Source organism: Elgaria multicarinata, chromosome 3, assembly GCF_023053635.1.
Source record: "Elgaria multicarinata webbii isolate HBS135686 ecotype San Diego chromosome 3, rElgMul1.1.pri, whole genome shotgun sequence".
NCBI classification, from domain to species: domain Eukaryota; kingdom Metazoa; phylum Chordata; class Lepidosauria; order Squamata; family Anguidae; genus Elgaria; species Elgaria multicarinata.
The window spans coordinates 471,166-492,654 of NC_086173.1; the positions used below are offsets into that span (position 1 = coordinate 471,166).

At 45.8% G+C, this 21,489-nt stretch overlaps 1 protein-coding gene across 1 annotated transcript in view; it reads left to right on the plus strand.

The window, feature by feature from the left end:
- The window catches only part of CASQ2 (calsequestrin 2), a 51,637-nt gene that overhangs the window by 19,913 nt on the left and 10,235 nt on the right, over positions 1-21,489 (plus strand). The window contains exons 2-9 of the mRNA XM_063118992.1: positions 4,431-4,515; positions 5,834-5,934; positions 10,426-10,537; positions 11,928-12,001; positions 13,918-14,048; positions 15,868-15,913; positions 19,542-19,596; positions 20,491-20,591. Of these exons, the coding sequence (XP_062975062.1) occupies positions 4,431-4,515; positions 5,834-5,934; positions 10,426-10,537; positions 11,928-12,001; positions 13,918-14,048; positions 15,868-15,913; positions 19,542-19,596; positions 20,491-20,591 (705 nt within the window). The remainder of the gene's footprint in view (positions 1-4,430; positions 4,516-5,833; positions 5,935-10,425; positions 10,538-11,927; positions 12,002-13,917; positions 14,049-15,867; positions 15,914-19,541; positions 19,597-20,490; positions 20,592-21,489) is intronic.

Here is a 21,489-nt window from a genome sequence, read left to right on the forward strand (position 1 = left end):
ACAAAAAAGAAAAACACGTCTTCCTCATTGACACAGCAATACCTAATGTCAAAAATGGTGCAGAAAAAGAAGAGAAACATATACACCACTGGCTATGGAAATTAAACAACTCTGGCAGCAGGAAAAAGTTACAATTATTCCATTAGTCACATCAGTCATCAGCATCACATTATTATTTTTTTACAGAAAACCTTCAGAAATTAGGCCTACCAAAATACATTGTCACCAACATCCAGAAAGTAGTCATATTACAAATGATTTAGCACTGGGTGCCCCACGAACATGTGGTGCGCTATGGGTGAGAGGCAGCCCCTTCTGGCAGCACTCCGGCAGCCTGAGACGGGCGGCTCTCCTCACCAGACTGAGTGGACCAGCTGGTCGGGGCCAACCGAGGCTCCTCAGCGCTGCGGTATCATTACGTTTAGGGGGGAAAGTCTACAACAATGGAATTTTCTGGGAGTTGCTAGAACAGATAATTCATATTTAAAAAACAACAACAACAACCATCGTGCTAGTAATATTAACAGCTCATTTGATCATGATGGAAATAAAAAGATGAAAAATGTATGGGTATCTTTTGAGATATTGCGAATTTCAAATTATATGATCCATAGGCACTCTTATCTCACAAAGGAGCCTTCTGTGTTTTATTACATATCAGACAGAGAGACATTGTGAAGTATCAGAAAGTAATAAAAATAATGTTTATATTCTTATAAGTTATAGTGGATGGATCAATTTATACCTGATCTGAGACAGAAAAATAGCTTATGGTGTTAGCTGTCAACCTCCAAGTGAATGCTGAGAATTAATTTTTATGGCTATTCCATAAGCTCCTAGGGGTTGTCATGAAAATATTTATGTACCACTACCTAGCAGGCACTACAGTAATGTCTAAACAAATTACTTTGCATTTAGAGAGACCATAAAACCACAGGGAGTTTGGGGAAAGCAGCAACAAGGAAACATTTGGCATCCCAAGAGCCATAGGGCATTTTGGATGCTACTCTCTGAAAGAAGGAAGAGATGTCTGACCTTTGGAAGGGGAAATACAATCTTGCAGCCCGCTTCACTGCAGCCATGGAAACATCAACAGCCTTGGCTCTTGACCATCAAAGCTCTGATGTTGGAGAGGCAAATGACCATTCCATGGTCATTTGTGTGCCAGATCAGGGGGAAGCTTTGGGTCCAAAGATCCATAGCCCTCTCTTTCTCCCCAAAACCCACTGGTCTTGGGGAAAATGTACATGAGTTGTGAAACTGGCATATGGAATTCCCCACCACCACCATTGCAACTGATAGGAGAGAAATCATAAAAGCAAAGAAGGGACAGTACAAGGGTTGTGGTGGGAGCAGAACACCCTCCCTTCCACCCTGCTGGTATGAGCCCAGCAGAGGTCTGGTTAAGTGGGTCCTTTCACCCACATCTCCCTTCACCCTGGAAGGATTGCTCTATTAACACAACTTACAGCTAGTAAATCCATCTATGAAAATAGTATGATACTTTCCTTTGACAATGAATCAGATCTTTGAAGGATAACATTTGATAACATTAAATTTGTTAATGCAATTTAGTAAACAATCCAGTAGGAAGAGTATGCTATATGTATTAAAATAATGATTAATAATGACCCACAGACATATCCAAATCACACTATTCACTACCTTTTTCCAGAAATACTGTCACCAATCTTCGTCCAGAATTTGATGGACATTTCAAATTGCCAGTTTATAATATGACGACAGTTACCACATAAAAAGTACAGTTCCTCTATCTTCCCATTTTATTAAATGTTTACTCTTCATGGTATAGAAACTTAGATAAAAAAATATGCAGACCACTGATTTCACAAGCATTAAGTTTGGTTATCTAAGCCTGCAAGCTTAATGGCAATGTTCAAATGAGAGAGACAGAGAGAGAGAAATAGAATCCCCAAGTAAGTGCAATATTACAAAAAAGATTAAAGAGGAAAACCTAAAGCACCAAAGGCAAGAGAAACAAGAGATAAAAGGGCAGTAATTCCCAAAGAAATCCGTGGGATTCATTTTATCAGCACTCTACATTTTTTAAAAAAATCCTCGCTGCCTTATCAAGGGGCGGGGTTCTGTTTCCTGCATTCTTTCTGGGATAAAAGGCTCAGATCACTGTGCGGGGAGCGGCTGGGAGGCCATGTTTCACATTTCCAGAAATGCAGCCTCCAGCCCCTTCCATTGCCCATCAGGACCTTCTCTTAGCTGGCATGATAGCACAGGCCAAGAAGAAGCCCTGATGGGTGATGGGAAGGGCTGGAAGTTGTGTTTCTGGAAGCGCATCCTTCATGCCCCTCCTGCACAGCAATCTGGGCGACTTCCTTTCCAGCATAATGGTGTCAGCCAAGAAAAGGCCCGGATGGCCACACGGGAGGGACATGGATGGCACAACTTTCCTGGGCAGTCCAATACATTTTTAAATTGGCCCCCCATTTTCCAGACCTCTCTAGGCAAAACTGGACAGTTGGTCAGCCTAGCAAATAGGGAAGAAGAGGAAATGGGGGAGAGGTGGCAGCACTCCTTGACCATATCACTGGCAGGTCACAGAGGCACGTCCAGGATTTAATGCAGGGGGATGGAGCACACTGCAGCGTAACCACTCTGGAGCCACTTTTAAGAAAAACAACGGAGTAAAAGGGCTTCCTAAAATGGGGCTTTTCAAGAGGGAAGCTGCTGGTTGGGTGCAGATTGGCAACAGCGTCTTGTGTTACAAAGGACCTCAGCCTGCTCTGCTTCTGCACTAAAATGCTCACGTAGATTGTCTCCTTGCCTCCTTGAGGTGCCAGCTCAGGGCTTCGTCTACCCCTTGCCTTCCCTGATCTGTGAAGATGAGGAATGGGAGAAGCCAGACCCCAACTCAGCCTGCACCTTGAGGAACTGCTTGCTGAGATGCTGGTGCTGGCCTAGGCCTCCCCAGCCCCTCCTTTCCCAATTAGGAATGGTGAAGGGGAAAGCCGGCTCCTGACTGTGTCACTAGGTTGAGAAGTAGTCCTTGAGCTAACAGCTCAATCGGGAGCTTGATTGGGCCCTCTCTGCTCCTCAGCTGTGGAGGGTTAGGTTTAAATTGCGTTTGTTTAAAGCTTTTTTTAGCCTGCTCTTCATCTAAAAAGATATCCAGAGCAGCTTACAAATGTTCAATAATAAATTAGACGGACATATTTACAATCTATGGGATGCATCCAATGGTGTCATTCTGTCAGCAGGAGGAACAACAGCCTCCAAATCTGCTCTAGTGTGTTGGGGGATCATCTGGAGCAGATTTATGGCACATGTAGCACTTCAGAGGGAAGGAGGTGACGGGAGAGTTGAATCCAACCCTAAAGTATGGCACAGAAGGAAAAAGTAATCTTAAAGTTAGTTACAAAGGTCTTATAACAGCCAACATGGAGGGGAGAATTTATTCTTCCAGCAGACCCTCTGGAGATGGCCCTTCTTCCCCTCCCTCCCTCTCCTGAAGCATGATGGAGCTGCAGCTACAAGAGTTGAGGGAAGGAAAGAGCCTGTTGTCACACGGAGGAGGGACAGGACAGCTTCTCGATCATGCCAGAGAGCAGGGCAGGATCTACACTACTGGTTTAAAATGGTTTATAGCAGTAATGACAACTGTTGGGGCCCAGGACACACTCCAGATACCATTTTCAAAATGTTTTCAAAGTGTTATATCCTGCTTGTGTAGATCTGGCCCAGGACACAGACTAATGGGCTCAAGTTACAGGAAGCCAGATTCTGGCTGGACATGAGGAAAAACATCCTGCCTGTAAGAGCAGTACGACAATGGAACCAATGACCTAGGGAGGTTGTGGGTTCTCCCACAATTAGAGGCCTTCAAGAGGCATCTGGACAACCATCTGTCAGGGATGCTTTAGGGTGGATTCCTGCATTGAGCAGGGGGTTGGACTGGATGGCCTTATAAGCCCCTTCCAACTCTACCACTCTATGATTCTATGATGGAGCTGGTCAGTATCTCTAAATTTAAAGGTATTATTGCTTATCGTTGCACTCTTCTTTGGTTGGCCCTATGTCCTCTTTTACAGAGGACAGTCTTCTATTTGAAAGGCCTTTCTGTCCAATTCCCGCATAAAGATAAAGAACTGTAAGAACTAAATGGCAGGCACACAGATCACCTGGTCATAGTGTTCTCTGCTATGATGAGATGGGCTGTATTTCCACTTAAATGACAATGATTTCTAAATGTGCACCTGTGTGTGTGTGTGTGTGTGTGTGTTAGCACATACAAATGTGCCATCTTTTGTCCTTTTTTTGATGCTGCATTTCCACTTTTGGGGTGATTTGTAAGTGGCCACCCTAATCTTTCTGATGCATCCATTATTTTCTGTAAGATACTGGACAATTAAAGGGACTAAGTCTGGACTTACAACCCTGTCTGGATTTCTCTTCAGCTTGCTGCACAGGTCCTAGAGGAAAAAGGCATTGGCTTTGGATTAGTGGACTCCAAGAAAGATGCAAAGCTTGCCAAAAAGCTAGGTAAGTGTGATCCCTAAGGTGGGCTCAGCTACACCTACTGGGTCTAGGACAACAGAGGGGTGAGGATCTCGCAATCTTTTTATTGCGAGATCTCCCCCTCTTTTACACGCAGCGTGAGACGACCTCAGAGGGAGAGGACATTGCGGGCGCCATTTTGGGGTTTTTTTTTCTTAAAGGGGCAGAGTGCAAAAGGTAAGTCATTTTTTATTTTTTGCATTTCCCCCGCTCCCCCCACCCCACCCCCAATGGGCACAGAGCTCCTGAGGAGCTCTGCACCATGTGGCAGGTCCCGACTCCTCTCGAGTAACTGTGAGGAGCCAGGACAAACTGCGACGCCCACACACACGTTCCACGGGCTCGGGATTAGCCCAAGAAAAAAGTGGGCTCAAAGGTGAGGGCGAGATCCCGGGGCAAAGGAGGGATCATCCCTCCCTGATCCCGGGATCCCCTGTGAATGCACAGGGAAGATCCCGGGGATCGCCCTGGGATATCGCCCCATCTAGCTATGGCCGGTGTTGAGTGAATTCACAAGAGTGATTCTACTGTCACAATTGTGGTGAGCCAAGCCAAATGACTATTCATAGAACAAGGAATGTTGTGCTGCATTTTTATGTAATATCATCAGCATCCATACTTTACTTACAGTGCCCTAATCAGACAAGATGTCCTAGAGCAGCCATCTGACCTCAAGTGTATCTATTGCACATTTTTTGATACAACATTTTCAATTATATCAGCACTGACAAACCTGGGCTTGACAATAATGATATGGCTGAACTGGTACAAACCGAAACCTCTTGCATTTCTGTGCTAGTTTAAAAGGATTATTCTGGAGTTACATGGAGATGTCTCAGGAGCTGTGGAATTCTGGTTTGGATGAAGGGTGGCAACTCCCTTAACACAACTCTTCATCACAAGTTAAAGCTGCAGGAGCTATACTAGAGTGACGAGATTTAAAAGGGGGCAGGGCACCTGCAGCTTTAAATATTGTGATGAAGAGGAAATTTCACCAGGTTCTCCATATATACAAATGACATCTGCTGAAATTTCCTTTTCTATGAAACTGTTAAAGATACAGGAGCCCTGTCCTCCTTTTCATAGGGTCACCCTATCTAAAAGTGTGATTGGACTCATCTTTCACAGGAAGGTTCAGGTTTCATATCTTTCACAGGAAAGCAACATGTAAAGCTGGTCTCCAAACAATTTTGTGGTATATTTTCCCAGTGTTCTTTGTAAGATAAGGTATATCACTGTATCCTGGATAGCAAGATCGTTCTGTATCACAGTATATTCACCTATTTTTATGCTTTTTCCCTAGGATTGGACGAAGAAGGAAGCCTCTATGTCTTTAAGGAGGACCATATAATTGAGTTTGATGGGGAAATGGCAGCAGATGTTTTGGTTGAATTCCTCCTAGATGTAAGTTCATTTAGAGCCAGAACTGGCCTAATAAATTCATTCAGTTTTCCAACAGAAATAACGTATGAGCAGAATTAGGCACAATTCTGTTTTGATTGCGGCGAGTATCCTAATGCAGGGTGGCTGGAGCACAGAAGGCACCTCTGCTTGTTTGTTTATTTATTTATTTATTGCATTTTAACACCGCCCAATAGCCGAAGCTCTCTGGGTGGTTCATTTATTTATTTATTACATTTTCTGCTGCAACTGCCCTGCATTTTTGCTAGACAGGCAATTTTGCCAACCGAGGCATGGCACTTCAGAGCCGGAGGGAAAGCGGCTGGATGAGCCTTGGAAGCTTGCAAAGGGCAGGCTTCTCCAGTAGTCACTTCCCCTCCCCACCCCTGGGACCACCCATTTTCCTCATCTCTGCACTCCGGTTTCTGAGCCTGGAGAGGTAGCCAGTACAATTCTCTCCATGCTGGCTACAAGGGGGTGGGGGAGGCAGGGAGCATGGTTTGCCCTGCCTCCAACCTCAGGACCAGTTAAACTGAACAATCCTATGGCCCCCAAGACGCTGCCCGGGGCCATACATAGGATTGCTTTCTTAGCGCACATCATAGATTTTATTATATGGCATATTTGCCAGGAAACAAAGAATAGCATGATATCATATCACACACACACACACACACACACACACACACACACACACACACACACAAGGGTTCCTTGAGGGGGGCCCGCCCCTACTCCTGCTTTCAGATCCAATTTTCCTGTTTCGTTTCTTTTTTCCTGACTTTCTGATTTGTTTCTTTCTTTTTTCTTGGTTTTTTTTGGGGGGTGGGGGGGAAGAGCCGTTGGGGGTTCAATATTGCTAAGCTGAAGTGGGTTACTTTTGAGTAAGGGAACCAGCACATCTGTAGTTCATGAACTTGAATATGCAAAACATCACATAATGAAGAGTATGCACACCTGCTCCTCCGTACCTGCGCAGTAGTGGACTATAAGCTCCAAAGGGCTTGAGGGAGGAAATTTGAATTCATTGGTTGGTGGTAGTTAGACACCACACCCTCCCTCCCTACAAATTTAATACATGTTGCCATTCCCCTAACCCTGCCTGGAAGCTCCCTCCCTCCCTCCCTCCCTCTGTGGCTCCTCCTTAGGAAAAAGCCCTCCCTGGACCCCCTGGACCTTAATAATTATAGACCAGTATCCAATCTTCCATTTTGGGGCAAGGTGATTGAGAGGGCCGTTGCCTTCCAACTCCAAGCAGTCTTGGACGATACAGATTTTCTAGACCCATTTCAAACTGGCTTTAGGGCAGGATACGGAGTTGAGACAGCTATGGTCGCCTTAGTTGATGATCTCTGCCTGAGTATTGACAGGGAGGAGCGTGTCCCTGCTGGTACTTTTGGACCTTTCAGTGGCTTGCGATACCATCGACCATGGTATCCTTCTAAAACGCCTGAGGGGTTTGGGAATTGGGGGCACTGTGCTCCAGTGGCTCCAGTCCAACCTCTCAGGCAGGTTCCAGATGGTGATGCTTGGGGATAGCTGCTCCTCAAAAAAGGAGCTGTTGAATTTATTTATTTATTTATTTATTTATTATTAATTACATTTCTATACCGGAGCTCTCTGGGAGGTTCACAAAAATTAAAAATGGTATACCACAAGGTGCCATTCTATCCCAGACACCCAAATATATAGTTCTCCTCTGAATGAATGCTTGGAGGTGGTGATGGGCTGGATGAGGAAAAACAAACGGAAGCTGAATCCAGATAAGACAGAGGGGCTTGCTGTCAAGGGCTCTGACCTAGGTTTGGAGGTGTGTCAACCAGTTCTGGACGAGGCTACGCTCCCCACAAAAGACTGTGGCCATAGCTAGACCTAAGGTTTATCCCTGGATCGTCCAGGCGTCAGACCTGTTCATCTAGGTGACACACAGGGGATCCAGTGCTCAGGCAGGGGCGAACCCTGGATGATCCCAGGATAAACCTTAGGTCTAGCTGTGGCCTGTGTTTGCAGTTTGGGGGTGCTCCTGGATCCTGTGCTCCAAATGACAGCCCAAGAAAGATGCGATTGCCAGGAGTGCCTACTATAGGGTGACCATATTTGGGAAACCAAAAAAGAGGACACCTAGCGTGTGGGGGGGGGGAAGCAGCTTTCTGAGTCCTGCAGAAAATACGTTATTCCCCCGCCACCTTAAAGAACCCGATTGGAGTGGAGGAGGGGAAAGGATTTAATTCTGCACCACCACCATCCACTCCAATTGGGGCCTTTTCTATAATGTCCACGAATGACCCACTTTCCCCTTTAAGACCTCAATTGGAGCTCGGGGTGGGGGAATGATGTGCCTCAAGAAAGCATGTCATTCCCTCCTGCCATGCTAATGGCAGCCTTAAAGGGGAAGGTGTGTCATTCCAGGACATTATTGAAAATTATAGAAAATCCCCCCTGACACCATGGAAAGAACAAAAACCAGGACAAATCCGGGGAAATCCTGACAGTTGGTCACCCTAGCCTACTACCAGCTTCGGCTGATACGCCAGCTGCGCCCCTTCTTAGAGTCAGAAGACCTAAAGACGGCTGTGCACGCGCTGGTAACCTCAGGGCTTGACTTCTGCAATGCGCTGTACATAGGGCTACCATTGTACCTAGTTTGGAAACTTCAACTAGTTCAAAATATGGCAGCCAGGTTGATCACCAGTACATCTAGGGGTGAGCATATTACCCCACCATTAAAACCACTCCACTGGCTGCCAATTACTTTCCGGGCAAAGTACAAAGTGTTGGTCACTACCTTTAAAGCCCTATATGGCTTGGGTCCAGGTTACCTACAGCATCGCCTTCTCCCATACAGTCCAACCCACACACTCAGGTCCTCTGGGGTGAACTTACTTCAGTCAGCCAAAACTCGGCTGACATCTGTTACCCAGAGGACCTTTTCTTCAGTCACCCCCAGATTGTGGAATGGCCTGCCGGAGGAGATTCATAAAATGAACTTAAGACAGCTTTGAAGACTAGCCTTTTCTGGCAGGCCTACCCAGGTGAATGTGAAATCAAGAATTTTTAAGATGTGTTGATTCTTGTACTAATGTTGTTCCCTGCCTCGATCCAAAGGGAGAGGAGGGTAAGAAATAAAATTATTATTATCATCATCATCTACATCAATTACCAAACGTACAGTGGAAGTAAGCTTCATTGAACACATGAAGACTTACATGTGATTAACCATGGATAGCATGGTTGCAAATCTACACTATAAGTAAGCCCCATGGAACTCTTCTGAGCAAACTTGCTTAGGGTGTCCCTGTAATACCTGCTATTTCTGCAATTTCCCCCAAACTTTTAATTGAACTGCAACAATGGCAACCTGGTGACCATAGCAGGGAGCACCATAGGGAGGACAAGAAGAGATGGGTTCTTCTGCAGGAATGTAGGAGGTACGCTTAGGGCTTTGCTAGACCTGCCAGCTTACGCCGGCAGGGAGGCAGGGCCGAGGCGCGCTAACGTTAGCGCGCCTCCCCCAGGCTTCCAGACGCACGACGCGCAGGGACGTCGAGTCCCTGCGGCATCCGCCATTTTTGTTTTTGTTTTTTGTTTTGTTAAAGGGGCCGGGTGCAGCCCGAAGACTCCAAGAAGGTAAGTGGGTTTTTTTTAAAACGGGGGGGGGGGAGGATGGCAGGGTGGGTGGCAAGGGGGCAGGGCGGGTGCGATCGCGCCGCTCGCCGCCCGAGCAAGCAGGCGAGCGGCGCTTGCCCGGGCAATGCCTGGCATGGGGCGGCATTGCCCGGGCAAGCGCCACTCGCCTGCTTGCTCGGGCGGCACGCGGCGCGATCGCACCCACTCTGCCCCCTTGCCACCCACCCTGCCATCCTTCCCCCTCCCCTCTCTCCCCCCCCCCCCAGGCCGATGGGCACAGCGCTTGTATGAGCGCTGTGCCAGGCAGGTCCGCGGCTTTTCGCAGCTACTCGCGAGTAGCCGCGAAAAGCCGCGGAAGTCCCTAGACGTTCCCCCAGACGTTCTCCTGAGGCCGGAGCTGGGGAAAAGGCGCGCCATAAGCGAATTCGCTTATGGCGCGTTAGACCAGGCCTCAGCGCGGCCTGCCGCCGGATTCCCCTGTGCGTCATGTGGACGCACAGCAGGGAAACCAGGTCGGAAGGCGCGCTAAGGCCTGGTCTAGCAAGGCCCCTAATCTACTATGGAAGTGCAGTTGTTATGGATTTTGCCAAATGGTGTGGAAAAATGGATACTGTTGTTTCATACTGTTGTTTTTATATTTTTGATGGTTTTAAATTTTGTATACTTTTTAATGTTCACTGTTTTTAACTTTTGTAAACTGCCCAGAGAGCTTCAGCTATGGGGCAGTATAATAAATAAATAAATAAATAAATAAATAAATAAATTAGCCTAGCTTGTTTGCACATTTTGTTTTACATCAGATAATAGCCACTCTATTTGTGTGGTTAATAAGTTGTTCTTCTTGACCAAATTTCTTCTTAATGGCAGCTGATGGAGGACCCAGTGGAGATCATCAACAACAAACTGGAGCTGCAGGCCTTTGACCACATGGAAGAAGAGATCAAACTCATTGGCTACTTCAAAGGAGATGACTCAGAACGTACGTTTAGTTATTGGATTCCTAGGTCTTGATGAAATTTAAAGCAGGCTGGGAGGGTGGGCATTTCTAATCAAGACCCTGTAGCAAGACAGGTGCAGCTCCCTTAAGCATTTCTGTGTTCTTGTTGGCTGGACTTGTTCAACATGATAGCATACAGCCAAAGAAGAGAACTTTTAGGCCAGGTTCACATATGCATATTCATCACCACAACATTAAAGCCCCGGATAATGATGATTTTCAGTGGAGGTGTATAACAGAGAGGCTGGGAAATGGGTCTGCCATTCTAACTCCCATCCACAATATGTTTATCCAAATATCTGAGCATGTCCATACCCCAAGGTGATATATTCTGTTACTCGTGCTTCCCTTCTCTGGAACACCACTTTAGATCTCTCAGGCTGGGATCCTATGCACAACTCACCTGGGACTTACTTTGAGGGCCAAACTTGATATCTACTGTATGAATGGGGTTTTAAAAGTAAAATACAGATGCAGCCCCCCCAATCTCAATTGCAGCCGCAGTGGAGGCAAAGGGTTAAAGGCATCCTACCTTCCATGCCATGGTCTCCATCTTGATCTTACACACCCTGTCCCATTGCCAAAAAGCCATTCAGCCATTCATGGATCAAGTTTAGCGCTGGGCCCAACCTACACTGCTGATTTAGTGCAGAGCTAAGAGTACATTGAGGTCATTTGTGACAGATGGCGCTGTGGCCAATCTCAGTGACCCTACAGCTTTCCTCTGGAAAAGGCACATTTTCACAAAGTCGCGTTCCTTAAAAGCAGGTCTCACATGGTCCGACTGCATTGTGCCACATCACCCAGCATTAAATCATGGCCGTGCCTTATTTCTGTGACCTAACAATGATCTGGTCAAGGGGTGCTCTTTTAACCTTTCATAATATCCCAATGGTGAATGAGGGACTTCCAATGCACTTAAATTGGCATCAGCCCAAATTTGAATTCCATAAAGTAATTCAGAGAAGAGTTTAGCCTTGAAACCCTGAAGTGCTGAAAATATAAAAGTATGACCATTTGATTGAAAATAACACACATTGTAACTTTAGTGCTCTGCAAAAAACAATTCACCCACCATATTCTCATTGAGCTAACAGTGCTCATAAAGATACGAAACCTGAGCTCATGTTTCGAAACTCTAATTGGTTCAATTACTGGTTGTTCAAATGCTATTTGTGTCCTTCAGAGAACACCATTAACTTAGTTTTACAATAATTCACCATTAGATGCTCTTTTTAACAGTATTTGCAAGGGGTGGGAATGGGGAAAGTTGTTTAGATCTAGCTTTCAGAAAGTGACATCAGTGCTTGCGTTGATCTTTAGTTTAAGCAGATCAAAGGTAAAATAGTCTCTCTTCCCACTTTCTCCTCAGATTACAAAGCATTTGAGGAGGCAGCTGAACACTTCCAGCCCTATGTCAAGTTCTTTGCGACCTTTGACAAAGGGGTAAGCAGCTAGAACACGAAGCGTCATCACACAGGGGGAAATCGTGTTTGCTTACCATCAATTCTCTGCCCCTGTGTTTGTCCCTCATTACCTCCTCTTTTGAAAGAGGAAGTAAACAGCTTGCACATGGCCCATTCAGTGGGCCATTGTGATCCTACTGTTTCTCCTGCACACAGCAGGAGATAGTGGCAACTTCCATCTTTAAAAATAAGTCAGACTTACTGGGGTGTGTTTTTGTCGCGCGAAGAAGGCTAGAAGGGGAAGGAGGCACTGGGGAGGCAGACGATGTTGTGAGAGGGACCCGCGAAAATCCCTAAGTGCCCAACTAGCGTGCAATAAAACACTTGACTGATGTAGCTCTCCAAAGAACACATTGAAAGGGTTCCAACCAATTGGTAATGGGTAGAGTAGCCGTGTATAAGTTAGGTGGCTGCGTGCCTTAAGAGATATTAACATCAGGGCTAATTGGGAGGCTGACCTGGCACCTACATTATGCTCTTTGTGGCAGTAAAAGTAGCTTCTTATTCTCCCGGGCATTTTAGTCTCTCAGTTTCTGTTTTAAATCTGGTATGGTATTTTATAGTTTTCCTTCTGCTGCTAGGTTTTATTTTGGGTTCTGTTTTATACTGTAGTTTTAAACTTTTATATTGTATTTTATTATGTTATATTTTATGGTTCTAATTGTTATGATGCCCAGAGAGGTTGGGCTATTGGGCAGTATAGAAGCATAATAAATAAATACATAAATAAATAACACCATTCAGCTTGGCCTGAATTGAGAGTTACGCCATAATTACATGACAAAGGAGTTTGCCACTCGTTCATTGCATGGCTTGCAGCGACTACTGTTTTGTTATAAGAGGCACCATGTACCTGTAAGCCTATGGAGCCAGGCCGTATAAATATATGCTGGGGGACTGTGGTGAGTCACGACTGCTTTGTGGATGGTCCAGTCAATCGCATGCTCTGAACACAATGTAAGAAGTATAACATTGTTCACCATGGTATGCCAGTGGGCAGGCAGAAAGTTACGCTGGCTGAGATGGGCCCATGGCCTGAGTCAGCTTTTTGGGCTCCTATATGCTTTTCCACGTTGCTTCATTTATATCTTACAAGTATTTGGTTTGAGTTTATTTGTATTACTTTATGAATAATAATAATAATTATTCATAATAATGATAAGAAGAATAATTCATAAGAATAATAATTCTTTCATACATACCTGCCCACCTTTTGATAACATCACCTTGTGCTTAAGCAGTGGATTCCCCATAACTAGCAATTCTGCTTTGGAAGCTATTAAAGCAAAATTTAAGCTAGCCAGACCATGGTATCAGGGTTCTACCTATGACCTGCACCCCTTAAGCAACTCCTTAAGGATCTTTTGTCTTCTTAAGAGTTCCCCCTTCCTTCCTTCCTTCCTTCCTTCCTTCCTTCCTTCCTTCCTTCCTTCCTTCCTTCCCCTTCCCAGTGGCTGGAGTGCCAATAATCCCACGACTGTCAGCCATGTTACTCAGAAGGTGGAGGAGGGGGAAGAGGAAGGTGGGACTCTTAAGGACGCAAGAGATCCTAAAGGAGTTGCCCAGGGGGTCCAAGACATGGTGACAGTGGTGGGATTCTGACAAAGTTGGAATTTGGCATTCCAAAAGGTATTTTTAAGCACTTAACTTTTATTTCAGCAGGCAGAAGGAGTAATGTGGAATCCGCTGCCTCAGCACAAGCATAAGATGAAAAAAATGTATCTGCAATTATGAAAGTATACAATACTATATTGCTCCATTTTGGCATTTTAACTTCCAATATATTAACAATTTGGATGTTTCTTTCAAACTTTAGAAGTATTTAATATGGGCCACCGATATATACATGGTTTTCAGCTAAAGAAATGGCCATAACTAATCTTTGATTGCTCATAGGTGGCAAAGAAATTGAGTCTGAAGCTAAATGAGGTGGATTTCTATGAGCCATTTATGGATGACCCGGTGCATGTCCCTGACAAGCCGTATACAGAAGAAGAACTGGTTGAGTTTGTGAATGAGCATAGAAGGTAATGCAGAGGATCCCACCTGCCTTCGTCCCAAGATGTTGTATTCCTGTTTACTCTTTCCTGAGACTGGTAAAATCCATGTTGTCTGGATGAGCCAGTCCAGTGGCTTGTGTTTTGTAGGCCCTAGTTTTGCAGGCCTTATTCTTACCATAGAATCCCCACAGCCTGCACCAACAAGCACTTCATGAATGAAGAGATTAGCAGAGATTTGGTAACTCAAAATGAGAATCTATGGGTTACCTTGGAAATCCTGCAGAATATCTCCTCATTTGTGAAGAGCACAGGGCTACTGAGAGGCACACAAATCCTCTTCCTTAGACATTATAAACTGCATGACTCTGCCCATACCCCTGAGCCCTGTAGACTGTAATGCTTGCCTGAAAACCTAGCAGCATGAAGCTTCCATCACATTCTGGTTGTCACCATGGAAGTTAACCTTTTCAACATGTGCAAGTAGATAGAAAGCTGATATCATGACCTGGTTTGCACGGCATGCCAGACTTATCAGGGTTATTTAACTGTTGATGAGCTGTGGTGCATACCAGATGACATTTTGAATAAGCATCCCTGAGCTGGGGTTGCTGTGCCATGCGAATCCTGCCATTGAGAGTTAGGCCGTAGCTAGACCTAAGGTTTATCCCAGGATTGTCCTGGGGTCAAACCTGTTCATCTAAGTGCCACACAGGGCATCCAGCGCTCAGGCAGGGGCGAACCCGGGATGATCCTGGGATAAACCTTAGGTCTAGCTATGGCCTTAGTTGAGGGTTAAATAACCCTTGGTTGAGCCTGGTGTGTCATGCAAACAGTGTGAAAATGCCGCTTTTTCTATCTACCTACTAACTGCATATGTTGAAAAGGTTAACTTCTATTGAGACAACCAGTGTGTGAGGGGGAAATAACCCACAGTGAGCTGGCCATGTCATGGATGCCGGACCCATATGACCAGTGCCCCTTCCCCCATCGTTGCTGTAACGATTAATTTTTTTTAATTGCATTTTTAAATCTATACATTCATAAACTGGAAGCACTACTGGTGGTCATTTGTTGCGGGAGTAGATGGACTCTTGGGGCCTTCCTAGACGAGGCCTTAGCGCGCCTTGAGACCCGGTTTCCCTGCTGTGCGTCCAGATGATGCACAGGGGAATCCGGGCCCAGGCCGCAGTGAGGCCTCCTCCAACGCGCCATAAGCAAAGTCGCTTATGGCGCGCCTTTTTCGCAGCCCCGGCCTCAGGCCGGAGCTGCGAAACGGTGATCCAGGGGGGGGGGAGATGGCAGAGGGCGACGAAGGAGATGGTGAGGGAGGCGGAGGGCGACGAAGGAAATGGTGAGGGGATGGCGGAGGGCGACGAAGGAGATGGCGAGGGGGGCGGATGGGGGGGGATTAAATAAAAAAACCCTTACCTTCTCCGGCGGCTTTGGGCCCCACATGGCCCCTTTAAAAAAAAAAAAAATGGCCGATGCTGCAGGGCTTCCGTCGTCCCTGCGGGTCGGCCGTCTAGGAGGCTGGGCGGCGCGCGTTAAACTTAGCGCACCGTAGCCCTGCCTCCCTGCCGGCTTATCCCGGCAGGTCTAGCAAAGCCCTTGGTTGCATTAATGGGAACTGCTGATGCTCCTCACAGTTTGGCACCAGACCAGCGGCATTTGCTGGAAAATGGCTGTAGCATTGCATGAGAAGGATCATTACATGGACCTGGATTCTGGTCGCCAGCGGGTACTCATGCCTTTCTGAGGCTGCTCTTGAAACACACATTCTGATAGTCATAATCCTGCAGAATGAAGATTTCCCTATAAAACTGAAGTCCATTTGTTTTGTTTCCAGAGCCACACTCCGCAAGTTGCGCCCAGAAGATATGTTTGAGACCTGGGTAAGTGCAACAAAGCGGCAGAGTTGTAAATTATTTGTTTATTTTATTTATTTATTTATTGAAACATGTATATCCTGCCCTATATCACAAGGATATAAGGAATGTTCTCATGAGAAAATATCTGGTCTACCTACCTAGCTTAAAAGGCTTTCGTGTGGCCTTCATATGCACGTGGGTCAAGATTCCTCCTCTCTTATTTCACAAAGCTCGCTGTATAACACTCTGTAAATGCTAATACGGAGTTCTTGCAATCATCTGGAGTTTTAGAATGGGTTTGGTAAAAGGTTGTCTACAGGCCGAGAAAAAATGCTTGAGAAGAAGCCATTATGGCTACGAAATCACCGTTTCCAAATTAGAATCAATGTACCGCAGCTAGACTCAGGAGTGTTCTGATGGTGCTGTATTTCACAATGGGGGCCGAGGATTCATCGACGTCTTCGCCATCCTTCTGCAGAACACCTTTGGGCACTCCTGTCGCCCTGTAGCGCTCCAGTTCACATTCTGCACTTTCCTTTGTCCTGAAGACCCATTTGAATCTCCTGGCTTTCTTGCCTCGTGGTACTGTTGGTTTTCTTGAGGAACGGAGGTCGTAGAATTGAGGACCTGGAAAATGATCTTGCTGGTCCTTCTCCAGGTCTTGCTCTCTTGCCTGGCGGTCGTCTTGGCTCTCTTCACCTGGGATGCAATGCAGAACATTTGAAGTGCATACCAGAGAAAAATAGATAGATTTGTGGCTTTGGGTGGCTGGCATATCTCTTAGAGACAGAGTTAGACTGAAGACACAACTCAGAGGTGGCTGTAGCTGAGCCCTGAGAGGCTGCTGTGCCACCCAGAGTCTTTTTAAGAGTGTCTCAGAGTCCAGTGTTGGTGCAGGCGGTGGAGTTTTTTTAAAAAACAAGAGTCACCGGATGCAACCAAGTTATAAGCTGTCGCCCTACCCCCAGCCACAGGGTACAAGTGCACAGCCTGGCTGGACCGTTGGGAGACTTTGGCAGAGAAAGGGGGTGGGGGATATTTCAAGCTGGAGATGTTGGCTGGCTGGCATCAAGCAGAGAGAGGCTGAAGGCAACCCAGATGTGTTTTAACAGTGCATCAGAGTTGAGTGATTGTGCAGGAGGAGAGGAGGTGCAGGTGGCTGGTGGCATAAGTTTTTAAAGTATTGGGCAAAAGGTGGGAATAATAATAATAATAATAATAATAATAATAATAATAATAATAATAATAATAATAATAATTTTTTATAATAAAAGAGTCACCAGACATGACCAAGCAATAACCTGCAATAAGTAATGTCCCAAGCTACAAGTGTGCAGCCTAGCTGGACCATTGGGAGACTTTGGGGGAGAGAGAGAGATTGTTTGAGGCTGGAGGCTTTGGTTTGTCTGCAATGATTCTGTGATTCTGTCAACGCCTATAACTTTTTTAGTTTTCAAGTTGCAGCACTTGGCAATGGGCTTGGGAGAAGTAATCAGAAGTCAATATTAAAGCATCTAATTTACATTTAACACCAAGACTTTTAAGAGGGGAACACTCCAGTTGTTGGATTACAACTTCTTTCATCCATTCCCAATGGCCATGCTGGCAGGGCTGATGGGTGTTGTCACCCAGTAACAGCTGGAGGGCCAGAGATCCCCCACCCACGTAAGTCAGTTCCATAATTTTGAGGATACATTTTTTGAATATTTCCCAACAAATCTTAGATCTATCCCAGCCTTGATAATACCTAAAAGAGTTCAGATGCTATCCTGTATCTTTCTGCTCCTGAACTCATGGACAGAAGCTGTCTAACTCCTCCTATCTAAGTTATTATTTAAGGGATAATTACTTAGCTAAAGGCTAAATATCCTAAGTGTTGTGGTACCGATGAAACGTTGAGGCGGGGGGGGGGGGGACACCTACAATTACTTTTTTTAAATCCTCATACATGGATGCAAACCACACAACCACCATAACATGTAGTTTGACTCTCAGTGACAGGTTATTTCATGCAGAACGTCCCAGGTTTGACCCTTGCCATCTTCATGTAAAAGGTCTTCAGGGCTAGAAAAGACCATTGTCTAAAACCTTCTAGAGCTGTAGTCACTCAGAGAAGATCATATTGGAACTAATGGGTTTGGTTTAGTATAAAGTAGGTTCATATGTGTGCTACAACAAGATCGGAGTGTGTGTCTGTGAGAGAGAATACAGACAAAGAGATCCGTTATTCAGCTCTGGTTTGAATGGCAGCCTATATTTTCTGGTACATTAATACAGGTACCCTGGAAGATCCTGGAAAAATTGAGCCCAGATTTCTTTCACTCTATCAGAGAAAAGAGTCTTTGCCACTTGTTTAATGAGTTATCGACTTTAGTATTGTGTTTGTGCTAAGACAGCTGGAAATTGTCTTGCAGGGGGTCAGAGGAAACGAAACATGCAAGACATCCACGATATTGGACCATTTTTGATCGGATTTCAGTAGTAAATCTGCTCCAGACATCCCTCTCAAAAGCTGATTCCCCTGCAGAAGCCATTAAAAGCCTCATTCTTACAAACCTCCCTCCCCACCAATGATGTTTTCCACTTATTCTTTCAGCTCTTCATTTTATGGGGGTTCTGTCACTTGTGGACTCGGGGGGGGGGGTGGAATTAGCATTTAGATGGGTTTTTCCCCCTTTTGCATTAATACCAATTGAAATTGAAAGCTGGGATTGGTGGAAGGCAAGGGGGCATGAGGGTTTTCTATGGTATAATTCCAAGATGACATTCATAGCAGGTGTACAATAAATAGCCTGGCCGCCAACTGAGATGGCCTTTGCCAATATAATTTCCACTGTGCCCAGCTACCCAAGGCCTTGCTGGGCTTTGAGGGGGAAAGCCATGCCGGACTTTCTTTAATGCTAACCTCACCGAGGTCTCCTTTTAGTTTTTACAGACACTCCTGTGTGAATCCCTTTGTACTACCTTCTTCTATGCCTCTCCTGCACTCCCAGTTCTCACTTTTGAAAACCTCAGACTGAAAGCTGCAATCCTCTGCCACATCATTTAAAAAAAAACCCTAATGTGATGGGATTTGGTTGTCTTGTTTTTCATGAATGAGTCAATACCCTGGAATCTCTCTCTAGTCTTGGAATATTACAGCCCTGAGAATTTTATGGAAGGATCTTGACAGAAAGCCCTCACACATTCTGAGGGGAGTGGGGCCATGCACGTTTCGTTGAATGCCCAAAAGGACCCCCTGCATGCATACAGTATATGTTTGTCCTCAGCTCAATGGCCTTTACAGAAGTATCCACACCTGAGAGTTAAAGAGAAGAGTGATACATGCAGCACTAGCAAAAGTACATTAAAAAAGATTCTTGGTATGCCATAAAACTGTGATAATCGCAATTCATAAAACAAAAGGGTTATAAAATAATTTCCCTATTACAGAATTAGCTAATATGGAAAAGGGCCAGGTGTTGCAGTTTCCCAGGCACTGATGGGAGTTGTAGGCAAAAACATCTGGAGGGCCACAAGTTGCCTTCCTTCGATTTATAGAAACATCTCAAATCTGTCATCTGCGTTACCCTTCAGCAGGCCCGTCTTCCTAGGCCCAGCACCCTCTCCTTCGTATTGCTGGACTCATCAATAACATTTTTCTTTCCCACAGGAGGATGACCTAGATGGAATTCACATTGTGGCATTTGCTGAAGAAGATGACCCTGGTAGGAGCCACATAGCCCTTTCTGGGCCTCATAGTTAAAAGGAAAACAACAACAACAATGGATTCTTTCCTCTATGCAAGTACATACTAGAACAGGTTGAATTGTGGGAGAAGCTGCTGGAATAAAAACCACTTACTTATAGATCTCTCAGCCTAGGAATACTCTGCTATCCTGGAGTGATCAGATTTCGGAGTTATTTGCAATGGTACTTCATCCGTTGGTTTACTGTTGGATGTTCTCAAACTGCTATTCTATTCCTGCTTGGCCAATGAAACTTTTTTTCTCACCCTGGGAACAAAGAAAAGGCACAGAGCCGGCCTGATGTGAAGCGGGAGCAAGCTCCCGCATGAGGTGGCAGGGAGTGGAAAGAGCGTTGAATCCATGCTGACCCCCTTGCACCCCTAACCGCCCCAGGAGGGCTCACCTGATCATCCTGGACAGCACAGCCTCAGCACAGTAAGGCAAGGGTTAACAGCCCTTGCTGATGCTGTTCTTCAGCATGCCCGTGCCAGGATCGGCCTCACCATGAAGTGAAAGGAAGCGGGCGCAGCGCCTCCCACGCCCAACCCTGCTGGCCAGCCAGTTTACTTTCCTGAACAGGGACACGTGCCTCACATCACCAGCGCACTGCCTCTGTAAGGATGTTCTGCCTTCAGGAGTCATGCTGCACAGGTTCACAGGCTCTGCAGGGATCCTGAAGGCAGAAACACCTTACAGAGGCAGCAGGCTTGCAACGCAGGTGTGGGTGTCCACGCTCGGAAAAGTAAGTTGGCTGGTGGCGGGCAGTTCAAAATTAGTCCATGAAAAAGGGCACAACAGCTAGTTAAGTGGCAGTAATGTTCCAGCGTGTAGGTACAAGAAGAACTTAAACACTCTCATTTCATTTCATTTCAGATGGCTTCGAATTCTTGGAGGTGGTCAAGCAGGTTGCCAAAGACAACACCGACAATCCTGATTTGAGCATTGTATGGATTGACCCAGATGACTTTCCTTTGGTGAGTAGCTGGAGGATTATTGTCATTTCTTAATCGAAGCTTCTCTAGCGCCTTTTTTTATGCAAAACTGCACCACAAAAACTGAGGGACGATGGCTGCTCCTTTCCTTCACCTTCCTTCCTTAACTGCCTGTGGCAGCAGCAGCACCTGGAAGAAATATGTGAGAGACTGATTGTGCGAGGAGATGGGACTGGGGAGCACTCCTTAGGTTTTGCAACCCAGTGAACCCAGTCTGGAACCAAGGACCCTGGACTCCTTATTCCAGGAAGGTCGCCCTCTGATCTCACTGACAAGTCCTCTGCACAGGGCTTTATTCCCCCTTTCACACCATGTGAAACTTGGGGTGTTTTTTGTTTTGGTAAAAACAGATCTGACTCTCCTGTGGCTTAGTACTGCCTCTCATCGCTTAAAAAAAACCTTACCCCCCCTCCCGCTTTTAGCCATTCTAAACAAATTAATAGTAAGCAAACCACAGGATGAAAAAGTCTGAACATCTCCACAAATTACCCCCAACCACCACTCTCTAAGCACAGCAATTTTCAGGGATGTGGTTTTCAAAACAAAAAAGTTATACGCTAATCTTTTCCGCAATGCAATCCTGTGGGGAAAAATATCCAAAATGGCGGGCGGAGCACTTTGCGAAAAGCAAATAGATTCACTTGTGGTTGCTTCTCTTCGCTATGCTTTGCTAGCCCCCCAACTCGCTTCTCCTCTGCCTATACCGGAGGTATAGAACCAAAGAGAAGCGGATCACAGCCCTAGTACAAAGGAAAAATGGGGGGAAATGGATGGAATACAGGCAATGGCTGAATAGGGGGAGATGGGGTGATAGATGGGGAAGCGGCTCAATTTCCCTTGAGGAAACAGAAATCCCAATGATCCCAGACAGGGTCTGAAG